This window comes from Blennius ocellaris (genome assembly GCF_963422515.1).
Source record: "Blennius ocellaris genome assembly, chromosome: 11".
Classification (NCBI taxonomy): Eukaryota; Metazoa; Chordata; class Actinopteri; order Blenniiformes; family Blenniidae; genus Blennius; species Blennius ocellaris.
The window spans coordinates 27,403,273-27,420,650 of record NC_137660.1 but is presented as its reverse complement, the minus strand read 5'-3'; the positions used below and the strand labels follow the sequence as shown (position 1 = coordinate 27,420,650).

The 17,378-nt window shown below is 43.3% G+C and overlaps 1 protein-coding gene across 1 annotated transcript; it reads left to right on the top strand.

Annotated features, from left to right (window-relative positions):
• The first annotated feature begins 9,640 nt into the window (after positions 1-9,640).
• phlda2 (pleckstrin homology-like domain, family A, member 2) lies at positions 9,641-10,721 on the top strand. The gene is made up of 2 exons (XM_080505266.1): positions 9,641-10,278; positions 10,422-10,721. Exon 1 carries the CDS (start codon positions 9,774-9,776, stop codon positions 10,188-10,190), a length of 417 nt encoding a protein of 138 aa, XP_080361392.1. The 5' UTR covers positions 9,641-9,773; the 3' UTR covers positions 10,191-10,278; positions 10,422-10,721.
• Positions 10,722-17,378: the final 6,657 nt, after the last annotated feature.

The following is a 17,378-nucleotide window of genomic DNA, read 5'->3' as shown; positions in this document are numbered from 1 at the left end:
GCAAAAAAATTCTACCGCGAAAAAAATTCAGCCGCAAAAACAAATTCAGCCGCGAAAACAAATTCAGCTGTAAAAAAATTCAACCGTAAAAGAAATTCAGCTGCAAAAAAAATTCAGCCGCAAAAACAAAACGGGAGAAAGCATCACGGTGTCTCGTTTTTTTGGTTGTTTTTTTTTTTTTTATTTACATGCGTGAGAACGAAGCCTGATGAAGAGGAAGAGGAAAGTCTTCATCGGGTTCCAAGTCTTTGATCTGATGAAACAAAGACTTTCATGTTCCCGCCGCATTAATTAAATCAAAATCAACGCTATGCGAGTTATTCTGAAGTGGCTGGAGGCCATAAAGCCTGGAAGGCTACAGGTCGGAGTTCATGTTTACTTTGGAGGGCAGATCATCAACCATGGGGGGGGAGGGGGGGGGGTCGACTCCTACAGCCAATCAGAGCAGCACACCTGTGATTTATGAATGGGTGAAAGAGTGAAGTGTGAACTGGGGCGCGGCCACGTTTAACCGGAATTCCCGTCAGAGAGGCGGTCGGTCGGACCGGAGGTGCAGGAGGAGCTGTTTTCTTTTTTTTTTTCTTCCCAGTGAAGTTGCCAAGTCAAAAAGGGGGCGGGGCCTCAACCCTGAAGTCACGCTCACATTCACGGTTAAACGCTCGCAAACTATTCAGGCTATTTGAGGTGAAGTGTTGGAAGTGAAGTTTTGGAATTCCTGAGAGCGGAAGTGAACCGGCGATGGGTTTGGTTGTCAAGCGGAAAAAAAAACTTTGGTTGTGGCCGTCGGTTCACAGCAGGTAACTGAAGGTGCAACTTTTTGAAAAAATGCTCAAAATGTATTGTTTTGTACCTTTATGACCAAAAGAGCTTTTTATTTTCAATGACTTTCCACCAAATCAAAATAAACAAAACAGCCTTTAAAATGAGGCGAACATACCTCTTAAAGTTTTTCTTTTTTTTAAATATAGTTTTGATCCAAAAACGGTATATTAGAGTATATATATATGAGGTTTCAGTTCCTATTCAGGATTACCTGCTGTTATTGCACCTGATTTCACCAGTTTCACCCTTTATTTCACACTTTTATTGAATTTTTTTAGACTTTTTTTTAATTTTAGCTATTTTAACCATTGAAAACAGTTTTACATGTTAGGATTTTTTTTCCAACTTTTATGCAATTTCCAGCTTCTTTTTTTTCTTTTATAAATTCTAGTCAGTATAGGAGTTTTTGTCCCCACTTTTGATATGGTTTTACCTCTTTTTCCGACTTCCACTTGTGTCTATTTTATAGATCTTTTCAGCCAAGAGATAAGAGTCTTTGTGTAATTGAGCTAAAAAAAATAAAATAAAAAATGCGCTAAAATGTTTTTAAGTACGTTTTATTGTTAATGTTTGACGACGGCACCAACTAGAGGCGCAACAGCAAAACGACACTTTTTTTTTTTTTTTTAGCATTTCAGCGTAAACGGACGTCGTTTTCAAAATGTTGACGTGTAAACGCAGAACTTTTATGAAGCAAAAACATGAAGATGCGGTTTTTATTTGTGTTGGGTTTTTTTCTGTAAAAGTTGTATAAACGCAGAACTTTAAAAAAAAATGAAAACAAGGCTTTTTCTCTTGAAATGAACTGTTAAGACAGAATTTTTGTATTTTTTTTTATAGAAACAAGGAGGTGGAAACTGTTCATTTTCTCTTGAAACTTGGAAACGCTGACATTTTTTTTAAACAAAAACATGAAAATGAGGCTTTTTATCTTGAAACGATTTGTAAAGACAGATTTTTTTTTTTTTTTTTTTTTTTAGAAACAACGAGGTGGAAACTTCGTTTTCTCTTGAAACGTGGAAACAGAATTTTATTTATTTATTTATTTATTTATTTTAGAAACAAGGTGGTAGAAACTGTTCGTTTTCTCTTGAAACGATGTGTAAACACAGGACTTTTTTTTAAAGTTTTTTTTATAAACAAGGAGGTGGAAACTGTTCGTTTTCTCTTGAAATGTGGAAAAACTGAATTTTTTTTTTTTTTTTGAAGCAAGGTGGTAGAAACTGTTAATTTTCTCTTGAAACGTAGAAACACTGAACTTCTTTTTGCAACAAAAACATGAAAACGAGGCTTTTCCTCTTGAAACGATGTGTAAACACAGGACTTTTTTTTTTTTTTTTTAGAAACAAGGTGGTAGAAACTGTTCGTTTTCTATTGAAATGTGGGAACACAGAATTATTATTTTTTTTTTTTAGAAACAAGGAGATGGAAACTTCGTTTTCTCTTGAAATGTGGAAACACAGGACTTTTTTAAAGTTTTTTTTAGAAACAAGGTGGTAGAAACTGTTCGTTTTCTCTTGAAATGTGGAAACACAGAATTTTTTTTTTTTTTTTTTGAAACAAGGAGATGGAAACTTCGTTTTCTCTTGAAATGTGGAAACACAGGACTTTTTTAAAGTTTTTTTTAGAAACAAGGAGGTGGAAACTGTTCATTTTCTCTCGAAACGTGGAAACGCTGAACTTTTTTTTGCAACAAAAACATGAAAATGTTTTTTCTCTTGAAACACTGAAACTGACTTGAAACGAAGACGTGGAAACGAAGAAGTTTCCCAAACAAAAACGATGCGTTTTCTCCTGAAAGTGATGGAATTCTAGTCCGACTGAGCTTCGTATGAATCCTAATATTTTCTCTCTATATATATATAAAATAGTTTAGAGCATGAACATATTTGAAAGGATTTAACAACATGAACTATCCAGTCACTTCCTCCTCCGGCCTTTACGTAACATCTGTCATGGCGGCGTCTCCTCGGTGTTCCTGCAGTGAATCACAGGTCGGAGTCGGGGAGCACAAAGGCCGAAATCAAAAAAACAAAACAAAAAAAAAAACAAGGGTTTAACAGCCTAAAAGACCAGCTCCCTCTGCAGATTAGTTCTCCCTCCATGGAAAGACTGGCGGTTTACCGCGTTAAGCCGCGGGGGGGTTGGAGCTATGCAGGCGGCCAAGTGAATGCCACATTCCTGGCAGGGTGAAGGATCGCAGACCTGCATACCTGCCGTTCGCCGGCGGCAACGACAAATCTTCGCTCTGACCTCCGACGTCACGTTTTAAAAGCCGAGTCGGTTCCCACCGGCTTCCGACTCGGGGACGCGGCGCCCGGCGGCGGGCGTTGCACCGCGGCACGTGTGGCGTTTGGGACGTTTTTGGTTTTTATTTTTTTTTTGTGACGTTTTGCTTTAAGCACCAGTGGCACTTGTAGCTTTTGGGGCCCAGTTCCTTCGGGTTCCGTGGGTTCCTCCTGCAGCAGTGTGTGTGTGTGTGTGTGTGTGTCTCTGAGTGTGTGTGTGTATAAACGACGGCCCTCCATCAGCCATTTGTTCTTTTTCCCACGCTGCTACTGCCAGCGTGGCCGCAGACACACGCACACAGGGCTTATCAGAACAATGCCTCAAATAGCTCCGGAGTCTCATCACAAGGGCATGTCACCAAAGAGCAAGAGGATGTGTGTGTGTGTGTGTGTGTGTGATATGTGTGTGTGTGTGTGTGTGTGTGTGTGTGTGTGTGTGTGTGTCGGCGAGCGGCACGCCAAAGTCGTCAACTTGTCACAGTATGCAGCTGTTACCTGCCGGCTCTGCTGTATTTGTCAGCAGCTCATCACACGCCCATTGTTAGACTGACTAAGTTTAGTTTATTGTCCCGGTGGGGGTATTTATTTATTTATTTATTTATTTATTGTTCACGATCAGGGAAACAAACACCTTCAGCCTGACACCTATTTTACCTGCGCTGGATAAACAACCACGACGGCGCTTCTCGCCTCTGATTGAATGTTTTCCACCGGAAAGAAACCAGGTTCTAGTTCAGGACCGGTTCTTGAATGAGCTCCGCTAGGAGAAACGGTTCTTTTTCCCCCGACTCGTTCCCGGAACCAGGAGACGGACTGGATTCGTGGGTTTGGTTTCGCTCCATCAAGTCGTCAATCTTTTTTTTTTTTTTTTTTTTCAACATCTCAGCATTACATCGTGAATTTCTGCTCCTTTCGCTTTATTCCTGGACGCGTCTCAATCGAGCGCCGCAGCAGCCGGCGATAGCCGTTTCCACGGCAACCCACGTAAACACACGCCGATTAAAGTTCTCTTTCACGTGAAGTCATTAAAAGGCTCATTTTATGGGTTGAAAAATTAATTTACAGTAGTTTGTAGTTTGTTTTTTAGTTGCTGAGGAACCAAAAGTGCCGCATCGTGATGAAGTTCTGTTAGAAAATATGAATGGAGCGTCTCCAGAACACGAAACAAGACATGTTAGACACGTACAAATACAAAAAACACGACAGAGAAAGCTATTTGGTAGTTTGCTATTTTTTTATTAAAAAAAAAATTAAGGTGCCACATGTTTCTGTTGCGTTGTGGTGAATTTGTAAGTATTTTCTCTATTGTAAGTGGGGTTTTTTTGTATTTGTATTTTAACTATTTGATAGTTTTTTTGTATTTGTAAGTATTTTGTCTATTTGATAGTTTTTTTTGTATTTGTAAGCATTTTCTTTATTTGTAAGTGTTTTATTTTGTATTCGTAAGTATTTTCTTTATTTGTAAGTGGGTTTTTTTGTATTTCTAAGTATTTTCTCTATTTGTAAGTGTTTTTTTTTAAATTTGTAAGTACTTTCTCTCTTTGATAGTTTTTTTCCATTTGTAAGTATTTTCTACATTTGTAAGTGTTTTTTTTTTTTTTTTTTTTGCGTGTGTTTATTCTGAAGTTTGTAGTTTTTTGCACTTCCAGGCCACCGTAGTAAATTTCCTCTCGCGACCAATAGAATCGTAAACCAGCAAGATAGAATAGAATAGCGAGAAATTTGCTATTCTATTTCATTTAGTAAATAGAGTTAGTGGCTGTTATATGACATCCACCCATCTGACAGCGACCATCTCAACACACACACACACACACACACACACACACACACACACAAAGACAAACAATCACAGTCAAACCTTCGCGCCCTGAATAGTCACATCGCGACCTAACAAGCATGTCTTTGGACTGCAGGGAGGGAAACCGGAGCTTCCTGGGAAAACCCCTGCAGGCACAAGGAAACATGCAGAAAAAAAAAAAAAGAAAAGAAAAAGACTGAAGGTGAACTCAGGTGCACCACATGTTGCTCCTGCTCATTCATGACATGTCATTATACTCTATTTAGGAGTTGTTTTGGTTGTTTTGAAGCATTTATACAACTCATTTCAGCCTCTTTGATCTAATTTAGTTCCAAAATAGAAAAGCCTGACTGCGCCTTAATAACCTCTAAATTGAAAATTTCAGTTTTTCTCTGTTGTGGTGTTGAACATTTCACGGGTGGGGTTTTTTTTTTTTTTGCAACGTTTTTTTCACTCCAATCTCAACATAAAGCCGATTTTAATGATTGTTTCTGGTGCAAAAATGAGTGAAATGTCCAAAAGAAACTTCGATAACCTTTGCATCTTGCACATTTTGTATGCATGTCATTATATATATGGTTATGTGTTCACACGGTAACGTTTTAAGTATTTCATCTCGGGTTGTTTTTCATTCTGTGTTTTTATTGCTGACCTTGTAGTTTTCACGTTGTACCACTAGTGGGTGCTGTTGGTAGTTTTTGTACTCAAGCCACACACACACATACATAAACATCAACAACGGGAGTCACACGGACAATCGAGTGGACAGACGACGAAGCTGTATTGTTATTGCGGTTGACTGTCAAAATAAAAGCACCAAGTCCCAGGAGAAAATGGACTGGGAGTCACGGCATTCACTTTTCTTATTGTTTGTCCACCGAGCATGCGCAGAAAAACTACATAACTGCGGCCGTTTCCATGGAGACGAAGCGTTTTCCAAAAGTTCCACCTCGGGAGCCATTTTCAAAAAGTTGCGTTCGCCGAAAACGTTGCGTTTTCACCTCAGACTCCACAGAAGCGCCTCAAGACTTTGGCATCGACTGCGGCGTCATCTTAAAACCGACATTCAAGGATTATAAACTTCTACAGATACACAAACCGTTTAATTCAGAGTCGCGTGTTAAGTAACCAGTTACACGTTCAGGTTAGCGTTAGCCTGGGGAAGTTTGCGTTGTGACTGACTCGCGGCCCAGATCTCCTGCGTTGTGACTCAGAGCGTAAACACCCAGCGGCTTCATGTCTCGACACGACGGCCCAAAACTTTTCGGGGCCTTTCTGGTCCTTCCACCTGCTGTTAGCTGCTACGCCCACGTCGCCATGGCAACAAGGCTACACGAGGTAAACAAGTACAAAAAAACCCAAAACAAAACACCCAAAACAAAACTATAAAAAAAAGAACAATAAACTGAACCTTGGCGCTCACGTCTGCTCGTTTCGTGAGTGAAATATGGTGTTTGTTGTTGTGGCGGTCTGGATGTGATGTCACTTCCTCCCTGAAGGGGGCGTGTTTGGTCTTTGTTCACTGATATGAGCCCTGGGATGTGGAGACACGCCCACCAGGAGCTCACATCCAGATTCCCTCCAGGAGAGTTTGTACTTTCCCACAAGAGCGAGAGATGAAAGGGAACAAACAAAAAAAAGTGACCTGGAGTCGTTTCTGTGTTTTATGAATCTGCTCCCTCTGATGTGTGAGCGCTTTATTGCAGCGGCGAGACTTTATGTTTCCTGCTTTGTTTTTTTTGTTTTTTAATTTTACGTCCCGTTTAACAAGGATTTGAAGTGGAAATGCAGAAATGTGGCTGCGTTTTTGGGTGTCAGTTTACACCCAGGGACAACTTTTGGAAAATGCTGCTATACTTCTCAGCGCTACCAACGCAACTTTACGTCTCGGGAGCCAATTTACAAACTTTTTCCAAGTTAAAACGCTAAAACTTTCACTGGGTTTCGGATTTACCGACCGAACAACAACGCTCCGCTGAAAAGTTCCTGATGTGGAACCTTTTGAAAACGCTCGGGGCACCACCGCCGCCGCGGTAACGGGCCGTTCTGCACATGCTCAGTAGAGATGATGACATAAATCCCGGTCCATACTCTCCTGGGACGAGGTGCTTTTATTCTGACGTGATAACAACACAACTTATCTGAGGAATTTAAATGTTGGAGATCCATGTTTATACGAGTTTAAAATTAGTTTTAGAATAAACTCAAACTAATTTTTACATTTTTCTTGTGTAGATTCTGGTCGAGAAACTCAGATATGTTAAAGTGTTTTATTCTCTACGTGTGTGTGGTTTCATTACAAAGAAGAAGAAGAAAAAACAACGATAAACAGCAGTGACGACGTCGTTTTCAGTGTTTCTGTCACTGTCGTGTAAACGGGCATCATTTTGAAAACGATACCGTTTTCTGGAACGACAAAATGCATTTTTTTTAACCTAAAAAACGTAGTAACGTGAACGGGGCCTTCGCTTGAGAAAAAACCCCAAAACAAAACAAAACGATGCAGCACATTGACGAAGTACAACACACACACACACACACGAACCCTGTTGTGACTCCCCTTTGACAAGCAAACGCCTCCAAAGCGCTGAGTCACCGCCTGGGCTCGTCCACCGCAAACAAAGACTCCAAGGAGACACATGTGTCCACCTCCTGAGACAAATAGAGGAAAGAGAGAGAGAGAGATGGTGGACTCCTTCATTCAACGGCAGCTTGTTAAAAACACCCGCGTGGGTTTTGTGTTTTGTGTTCTGGTCGAGGCCTGATGGATTAAAGTGACCGCGGCGTCTCCGGCGGCGGAGACGTGGACGTCCAGGCCGGAGACGTGACTCGTCGGGGTCTTTTTATTTGCAATCGGATGGAATCTGGCTGAAGTTTGTTCACGTTTCGTTCCTCCGGGTTGTTTTTTTTTTTTTTTTTTGCATAACATCTAACAAAGTGTGACGGGTGGAGTGTGTTTGTGACATGTCACTTCCTGTGTGTGTGTGTGGGGGGGGGGGGGGGCAAGAGGGAGGTTGAAGTGGGTGCTTGAGGAAGCTCTGTCACTACACACACAAAAACACACACACACACTGTGTCTGAGTGTGGTGTGTGCGTGCGTGTGTGTGTGTGTGAGAGTGAGTGAGTGAGTGAGTGAGTGAGTGAGTGAGTGAGTGAGTGTGTGTGTGTGCGTGCGTGCGTGCGTGCGTGCGTGCGTGCGAGCGAGTGTGTGTGTGTAGGGGGGCAAGAGGGGAGGTTGAAGTGAGTGCTTGAGGAAGCTTTGTCACCACACACACACACACACACACACACACACACACACACACACACACACACACACACACACACCCACACACACAGCGCTGTGCTACTCTGACCTGAGCGCCGAGGTCAGCAGGACTGAAGCCGGATGCAGCAGAGGAGTCAGTCGACGACATCTGCCGCCATCCGACCTCCTCCTCCTCCTCCTCCTCCTCCTCCTCTCCGATGACTCGCTCCCCCGGCGCCGCCAAACATCAGCCACCGGACCCGAGTCAGACGCCGCCACTCGCGGTTTTAAACCAGGAAGTTGATGATAACAGATGCAAATAAAACGAGAGTTGAAAGCGTCGAGTTTCCCGTCTTGGGATTTCAGCAGACATGTGTTTCTCCGAGGCTTCAAAATAAAGCTGAACAAAAACATTTAGAAGGTTTTGGATGAATGAACTCACTGCTAAGAATTAGTGGGACAATGGTCTGTTTGTAGAAATACAGCCAGCATAATAATAATAATAATAATAACAGACTTCCAATCACAAGACTGACACTCATTTTCACTGCAGCCTGTGTTTTTAATTAAGCTTTGTTATAGTAATTATACCATATTTGATTATAACGCGCTCTCACACACGTTTTGGACCCATTGAATTAGTGAAGTATGTTTATTTTTATTGACATTTGACACAACACACAACAATAATAAACATTTTGGACAAATCAACACTCTCTTTATCTCAGCATTAAAAGAACCAAAGGAAAACAATTGGCTTTGTTCAAATGAACCGCTGTTGTAAGAAGAAACCGGAACGAGGATTTCTCAGATTGGAAAATGGAAAATATACATAATAAAACATGACGACGATCCCCGAGTTCTCTGAACGGAAAATGGAAACTGGTGGGCTGTTCGGGTGTTTTTCAGTGGTTTGATTGACATCAACGGACCAGAATAGCAGTTTGTGTGAGTTGAGACACGTTTCAGTCTCAGTATCATAAAAAAAAAAAAAACCCTGAAGGTATTACACTAGTTAAAAAGAAAAAAGAAAAAGGGAGTGAAGCACCTGGCTGCCATGGCAACAGCCTGGTTTCATAAAAAAGGAGGACTCTAAAAGACCCACGCGGGTTTCAAAGGTTCCTCTTTACGCACGCCTCCGCGCGCACATCTGGCGATCACCCGGACTGAATCACTGGGAGCACCGCGGGTAAATATTTGCCGGAATCACATCAGAGGGACGTGGATTACTAATTAACATGTGGGCTGCGTAATTAGGTCCACGTTAGGACTTCCTCTCCTCCCCCCCCCTCCCTCCACACCTCCACCCTCCACTCCACCCCGCCCGCGCCTCGGCTTCCGCCCACACGCAGCCCTTGAATTACTCCACTGGCAACTGTTGATGCATTCCCCCTTCCCCCGAACCGCGTGACGTCACGAGGGGAAGGGCTGAGGCAGGCTATAAAGGCTTCGCCAGCCACCTTCATTCATTCACAACGACTCTCTTGGATTACGACGCCACGGAAGAGAAGCTCCCCCCCCCACCCAGCGGGCTCCTCGGACGTCGCGGTGGGAGAAAGAAGAAAAAAAAAACATTTTTTTTTAAAAAGGAGGAGTTTGACACCACGATAAAACAATGAAAATGTCTGCGGCAGAGATCTGCCAGGTCCTGAAGGAAGGAGAGCTGGAGAAGCGCAGCGACAACCTGCTCCAGTTCTGGAAGCGGAAGACGTGCGTCCTGACCACGGACAGCCTGAACATTTACGCCGACACGCAGAAGCGCACGCGGGGCAAGGAGCTGAAGCTGCAGGCCATCAAGAAGGTGGACTGCGTGGAGCGCACGGGCAAGTTCGTCTACTTCACCATCGTCACCACGGACGACAAGGAGATCGACTTCCGGTGCCCCGGCGAGGACAACTGCTGGAACGCGGTGATCACCATGGCCCTGATCGACTTCCAGAACCGGAAGGCCATCCAGGACTTTAAAACGCGGCAGGACAACGAGAGCGCGTCGCCGGGACAGCAGGAGCGGCGCATGGCCCGTGCGCCCTGAGCGCGCGCGCGCGGCGCGCGGCGGCCGGAGCGCAAGGAGCGCGTTTGGCTCGTGCGCGCTGCCGGGACTCCTCAACACTCCTGATATGGTGAGAGAATCTCACATGTGGACATGAATGTCTCTTCTCTTTTCTCTACCTTTTTCCTCTTTTCTTCTTCTTTCCTTTTCGCGCGTCTCTTCCAGAAAAAAAAGGAACTAATCCCTCTCTCCTCCTCCTCCTCCTCCTCCCAGTGTCGTTATCGGACCACACTGAAACTAAAAAGGCGGACCAAAAGGAAGACGAGGTCATCCAGGTCGAGAGACGATGAAGGGACAAGAGACGCTCAAGAAGCTCCACGCAGGACTGGACTGTCACACCTGTTTGACCCCCCCCCCCCCCCCCCCTGGAGGAATGACAAAACCATGATGTTAATTTATTTGTTTATTTGTTTAAATTATTTTACTTCGTTTTGTTGTTTCCCCCCAGAAATGTGTGTTATAAGTGTGTATTTATTTGAATAAATATCCATGTGCTTTTTTTTAAAATGTGAAGCTTCTCCAGCTGATTTTATTTCTTCTTCTTCTTCTTCTTCTTCTTCTGTCACTCTGGAGCCAGTGGGTCCTCCACAGTGTCTCGTTACACCGTCACGGCAGTCAGTAACAGTATCTTTGACACTCGGGGACGCTTTTCAAGCGGCAGCATTTCTGAGTTAAATACCAGACGTGTCAAAAAAAAAAAGAGGGAGTGGAGGACAGGAAAGTCCCTTTCCTCTCTGCTGGCAGGTGGAATGTGGCTCTTTGGCGGCGAGGAGGAAGTGAGGTCATCGCTGATAAGCAGGGCAGAGATTGAAAAGCCTCGGTGACGTCTCCGAACCCCACCTGAGGATTTACAGCCTCAAATCAACACTTTTACTGTTCTGGTGATCGTGTGCGACTCATAAGCTGAAATGTGACTTTTTTGAAAAGCGGATACACGCCTGTTTAATCACTGCTGTAAAACTTCAGTGAGAAAAGCCGTAAAAATACTTCACGGGATCCATAAAAGGATCCTGAAGGTTCAGGCGGAACAAGTTGCGTCGGATCTGTTTTAATGAGTCAGACACTTTGTGGCCTGGAACAGTTGAGAGCAGACGCCCTGCAGGCTGCGGAAAGTCGAGTCGTGAAGTGACGGCGGCGATTCTCACTGGGAAAAGTTGAAAAACTGGGGAAAACATTTTTTGTGTCACATTTCGTCATTTCCACACAAAAAAAAAATGTTTGTTGAGTTAATGTCATTTAATCATGTCGCACATTAAGTAGATTGAATCTCATTTATTCATATTATCTGAACATGTATGAGAAGGAACCGTTCTCTATAGGTTCATTTTAATCAAACGTGTGTGTGTGTTTACACAAAATTAAATAATCTGTATACAAGAATACACACACCTATATATAATTACACACACACACATACATATAAGTCATATATCGAATTCGACATTTCTGAAAAGGGAGTTAAAGTGATTTAATCCTGAACCTTCTCCAATATTCAATGATCCCATTGATGATCCGTCTTCCTGTTTGTTCTGAAACCGAAGATCAATCTGCGTAAACACCTTCGGCTTCAGGGGCTTCAGAAGTGGAAGTGTGTTACGAGCGCAGAGGTCAGAGGTCACCGAGGGCCCAAGCTCATGGCCAGGAATAATGTAGTGCGTGTTGGAGCCGCAGAGTCACGACCCCCCCCCACATCCCCCCCCCCCCCCCCCCCCCCACACACACACACACACACACACACACACACGCCCCTCAAGCGCCGCTTTGAAGCGGGATCACGCTACAATGAACGCATCAAAGGCTGATCTGTGGGGCATTACGGGAGCGGACGGGACTCCTTTCTAAAAATACCGCTTCACAAATTGGCACCACTCTAATCTCGCGCAAACACACACACACGCACATACACACACACACACACACACGCCGCATTGTGTCTTCATGATCTCAGCCCGTGGGAACGCGCGTTGACGCAGCGCCGTCCTCCGTCGTCGTGTGAACGAGTGCAAAAGGCGTAATTACATTCCGCAGAACGACGTCGGTTCGAGGACGAGTCACACGGTCGCACTTCCTCAATTAGTTTTCTTTTCCTCTTTTGAAAAGGCAGAATGAGCGTTTGAGAGGCGGTTATGACAAACACAAGGCGTCTCAAAAGAAAAGACATTCCGCCGTCAGGTGGACGCGTCGTCCCTCGTCTCACACCTCAGTTCACAGCTTCAACAGCTTTTTTAAAAATATTTTTACAATCCTGCTTCAACACGAGGCTGTTTTTTTCCCCCGTTTATAGTAAAAAAAAAAAAAGCATGTTTGAAAAACTACAGTTCCGATATTCCAAAAGAAAATGTCGCTGCGTTTTTGTTTCGTGTTAAAATCTCTGTCTTTTACTTGGAAACACTTAAAACGGCTCCCGCGGTGGAACTTTTGAAAGTTTCCGTGTCGCTTGAGGAAACCGTGCTGGAATTGACATGAAAGCATCTGTTTGGGTTTTCAGTTCGAAAAAGTTTTACGTTTACACAGGAACATTTTGAAAACAGCGTTTTTTTTAGTTTTTTCGTTTTTTTTAATGAATCCACACACGTAACACATGTACGCAAAGAAAAATCGCTATAAACGCCAACGATGGGAGAACAGAGACGTTCTCGTGGACAGACGACCATGTTGGATTGACGTGACGGTGACTGTCAAAATAAAAGTACCAGGTCCCGGGAGAACATTTGTGGGGAGTCGCGACACAACGGAGAAAAACAGCGTTTTATTTTTGTTCGCCTACTGAGCATGTGCAAGAAAAAAACTTGTTATTATTAAAATTGTCTTTATGTTGAGATTGCGGTTATTTTACATAGTAATTGTATTGGTTTTGCCAAAATCATCGACAAAGGAGAAGTTTAAAGTTTAGATTTGAGGGTGATAGTTATTATTTTTCTAACTTTCTGCGGCTTCAGACAACAATGTTCTTCTTCAGCCAGAATGTTGGTCGACGTCACAAAGTCCCGGAGGTTGAGAACTTAAAATAAATGTCTTAAATGTGCTCCTCGGATGTTGAAGCTGTGACTCCACTCGTTGCTCTACGCAGCCTGACGCCACGCCGACGCCACTGCAGCTCTCCGCTCGGATGTGCGTCAGGAATTTTCATGAATCACGTCGATTTTTCCCGTCAGCCGCCGTCGTGTCGCCCGGCGCCCCGTGTGAATAAATAATAAATAAACAGAAGAGAAAAAAAACAACTTCCTAAACCCAAACAGTCGAAGTCCTCCGAGGTCAACAGACGGTTCGCTGCGCTTTAATGGACACGAACCACTCAAGATACGAGAAAGAAGCAGCAGAGGAGCGCGACGACTCCAGTGGCTTTGTTTTTCTTTGGGAGGAAAAGAGATTATCTCATAGTCGCGGTATCCGGCGGCCCAGTTTTACTGGAAACAGCCTCCGCAGGTATTTCTCCTCGTGATGCGTGACTCAGGTGAGCGCATACCTGAGCGCACACTTCATGGAGGACGAGCACACGCCTGCGGTCACAATGGAGGGTGGTAATGCCGCCAGCTTTACTGGAAAAAATTATTATTACTATAAATATTTTTTATAATTAAAAGAGAGGGAATATCGATTGGGATGGGCTCAAACTAAAATACACTTCTTTGTCATGATCTTCTGTCACTTCGATCAAATAAAAGTCTAAATCCCAGATGGGGATGAAATTAACTGTTTCCCCTCAGTGTCGTTGAAGACTAGCGCCCCCCACGCTTCAATGGTGAGGACGGGAACTGCACGCAGGCCGGGGATTTTATTAAAGTTGAAAGTTGCACAAAATAAAAAAATAAAATAAAAATAGCCTAGTTTTGCACGTGATCATGACAAAACTGAAAACAAAAAAGCAAATACATAAGAAAAAAAAATCAGCACTTTACAAATAGTCGTTCCAAATAAACCATCAAAGACAGAACGGAACAGTAAAGATCAAAATGAGGAGATCGGTGAGAAATGTGAGCGGCGGCGCCGAGACCGAATCTCTAAACCCACGATTTTCCCGAAAGAGAATCCGACGAATGTGTCACTTCTCATGTGTGTGTGTGTTGGATACACACCACCGACCGCACACACACACACACACACATGCTTGCACATATACATACAAAGTGTTGGCAGGAGGGGATCGTGTTGCTCCAGACCCAGCTGTCCGGAGACAGAGCCCGGGAGACGCTAGTCAGGAATGTCTACAAGGCGGTGGGGGTGGATCGGGGTGTGGGTGTGGGGGGGGGGGGGTCACATGATACTGGGGGAGGAAATAATAAAAAAAACAACCTGCAGAGATTCACCACCGACTTGAAGTGATGAATCTTATTCGGCGCGCGATATGAAACATGTCCACTTTGCGTTCATTCAGACCCGATCGTTTCCATCCAGGTCCTAAAGCGCCTTCAGAGATTTCTCACCCCCCCACCCCCCCCCCCACCCCCCCCCCCCCCCCCCCGAGGCTAAAAGCTAAAACATCGTCAAACTTAAACTGCGACTGCGACTTTGAAACAAAACAAAGCCAGTTTTACACAGAAATGGCAGAAATGCTAAAAAAAAAAAAAAAAAAAAAAGCAGTGTCATTTTGACGTTGGGACACTAGAGGTGCTGCTGGTTGATTCTGTAATGAAACCAAAAAATATGTTGCGAACAATCAATACGCTACAAACCGTAACCATGACGACCGAGTTGGCTCGTTATTACGGCCGAATACTTTTTAATTAATTCCAAATGATCTGTACCCGTCTTCTCAGAGCTCCTCCCCCCGGCTGCGCTGCTTCCAGACGTGTATTTTCCGTGATAACATTTCAACCAATCGTAATTCAGCCGTCCCCTGTTGCCGGGTAAAGAACTCTGCCTGAGGCCTTCACATTCAGTTCTGCAGGCGTCTGCAGTGTGAAACTAGTGTCGGTCGCCGCTGCTGCTGCTGCTGCTGCTTCAACCAATTTTGATATTGGCGACTCGGCGCCTTCTCGAAGTCCTCGCGTGACGTCATCGTTTTCGAGCCCTCTGATTGGCTCGTCAGAGAGCTCACGCTCCAGACTGCATCTGCAGCGAGCTGCACGGACAAAAGTTGCGTTTTATTTGTCAAACTGTAATGTATTTTAAAATGTCTTTTTTTTTATAAAAAAAGAAAAAAAAATGGTGTTGTTGCATTGTTTTAAATTAATGAAATAAATAATGAAATGAAATGAAAAAAAAAAAGAAATGCTGTTGTTGCATTGTTTTAAATTAATGAAATAAATAATGAAATGAAATGAAAAAAAAAAAAAGAAATGCTGTTGTTGCATTGTTTTAAATTAATGAAATAAATAATGAAATGAAATGAAAAAAAAAAAAAAGAAATGCTGTTGTTGCATTGTTTTAAATTAATGAAATAAATAATGAAATGAAATGAAAAAAAAAAAGAAATGCTGTTGTTGCATTGTTTTAAATGAATGAAATAAATAATAAAATGAAATGGAAAAAAAAAAAAGAAAAAAAAGAAATGCTGTTGCATTGTTTTAAATGAATGAAATAAATAATAAAATAAAATGAAAAAAAAAAATTGTCAACCTACAATGACTAAAGGGGAAGATAAAGATGCTCACATCTGGTTCGGGGGGCGTCTTCGTCTCACTGGAATCACACAACTGCAGTTGGACAAATTGCAACAGAGACAAGAGGGAATAAAAAAAGAGAGAGAGGAAGTAATCATTTAACAGGAAACTCTGAGAGCAAAGAGTCTCGAGATTCCTTCAGGTTTCGCTTCACGCCGTCCGACCGTCGTCCGGGAGTCGCGCTTCCTTATGCACCAGTGCAGAAACCGACCCGACCGCATGCCTGACGTGAACGAGGAAACAAATGACTGTAATAACCTGCAACGATTGAGAGGAAATTGGCTCGGCGCTGTTATTACATGAGAGGGAAAGCAGGAGAGAGAGAGAGAGAGAGATTGATGAGGGGGAAGGAGAGAGAGAGGGAGGGAGGAGGAGGAGGGGAACTTCCCAAATGGAGAAAATGACAAGAACAGGAGTGGAGGGGAAGAATAAAAGAACAGAAAAGTAAAATGAATGCAGGAACTCACACTGCGCCACGAATTTAGTTAAAATAACGATGATGAAAGAAGGAGATTTTCACCCACACTGTCTTTCATATCGAGAAAATTAAATCAAAACGCTGTGAAAAAAGAGTTTAGTGGCCATAAGTCTTCTCCTGACAGACACAATTTAATAAATGAAGACACTGTGGCTCTAGTTTTCCCCACAGGACTCGACTATTGGGACGTACCTGGTCCAGCACGTCAGGGTTTCACCATCTTATGAGGCTTGTAAAAAAAAAAAAAAAAAACCTCGAGGGTCGGATCTGGGACGAGGAGAAGAAGGATAAAATGAGGAAATACACAAGAGAAGCACAAGGAAAATGTAAACAAACGGCCCTTCTGTGGGATTATCAAGTTGATGAGGGTTCGTTGGCATGGCAACTAGTTCAAGCGAAAACCTTAAGCAGCATTCTGGGTCTGCGTTTACATGGCAACGCTGCTCGGAGGGTTTCATCACAGGTAGATGATTCCAAGGTAGACGATTCCCAGATAGACGATTCCAAGGTAGACGATTCCCAGATAGAGGATTCCCAGATAGACGATTCCCAGATAGACGATTCCAAGGTAGACGATTCCCAGATAGACGACTCCAAGGTAGACGATTCCCAGATAGACGATTCCCAGATAGACGATTCCCAGGTAGATAATTCTCAGATAGACGATTCCCAGATAGACGATTCCCAGTTAGACGATTCCCAGATAGACGATTCCCAGTTAGACTGTTAATCTCATTAAACGACATTTTGGGCACTTTTGGACATATTTACTGTATTTTATACTTGAAGGTTTCATTAAAATTGTTCAATTATTGTCAATGTCAGTTGTAATTCCTTGTTTGTTTGTTTTTTTTTTTGGTGAAGATATAGACATAGTCATCACATATAGTCTGTATCACAACAAAGAAAGACTATAAAGTTTGAATTTAATGGTTACCACGGCACTAATTCTACCGCCCCGGCTCCCTTGGATCTATTGGATTGACTCCAGGAGGAGCAGCTGGACTTGTTGCAGCTCATTGAGATCAAAATAAACAGAAATACTGGAAGATCAGGGGTCTGCAACCTGCAGCTGAAGAGCCACGTGAG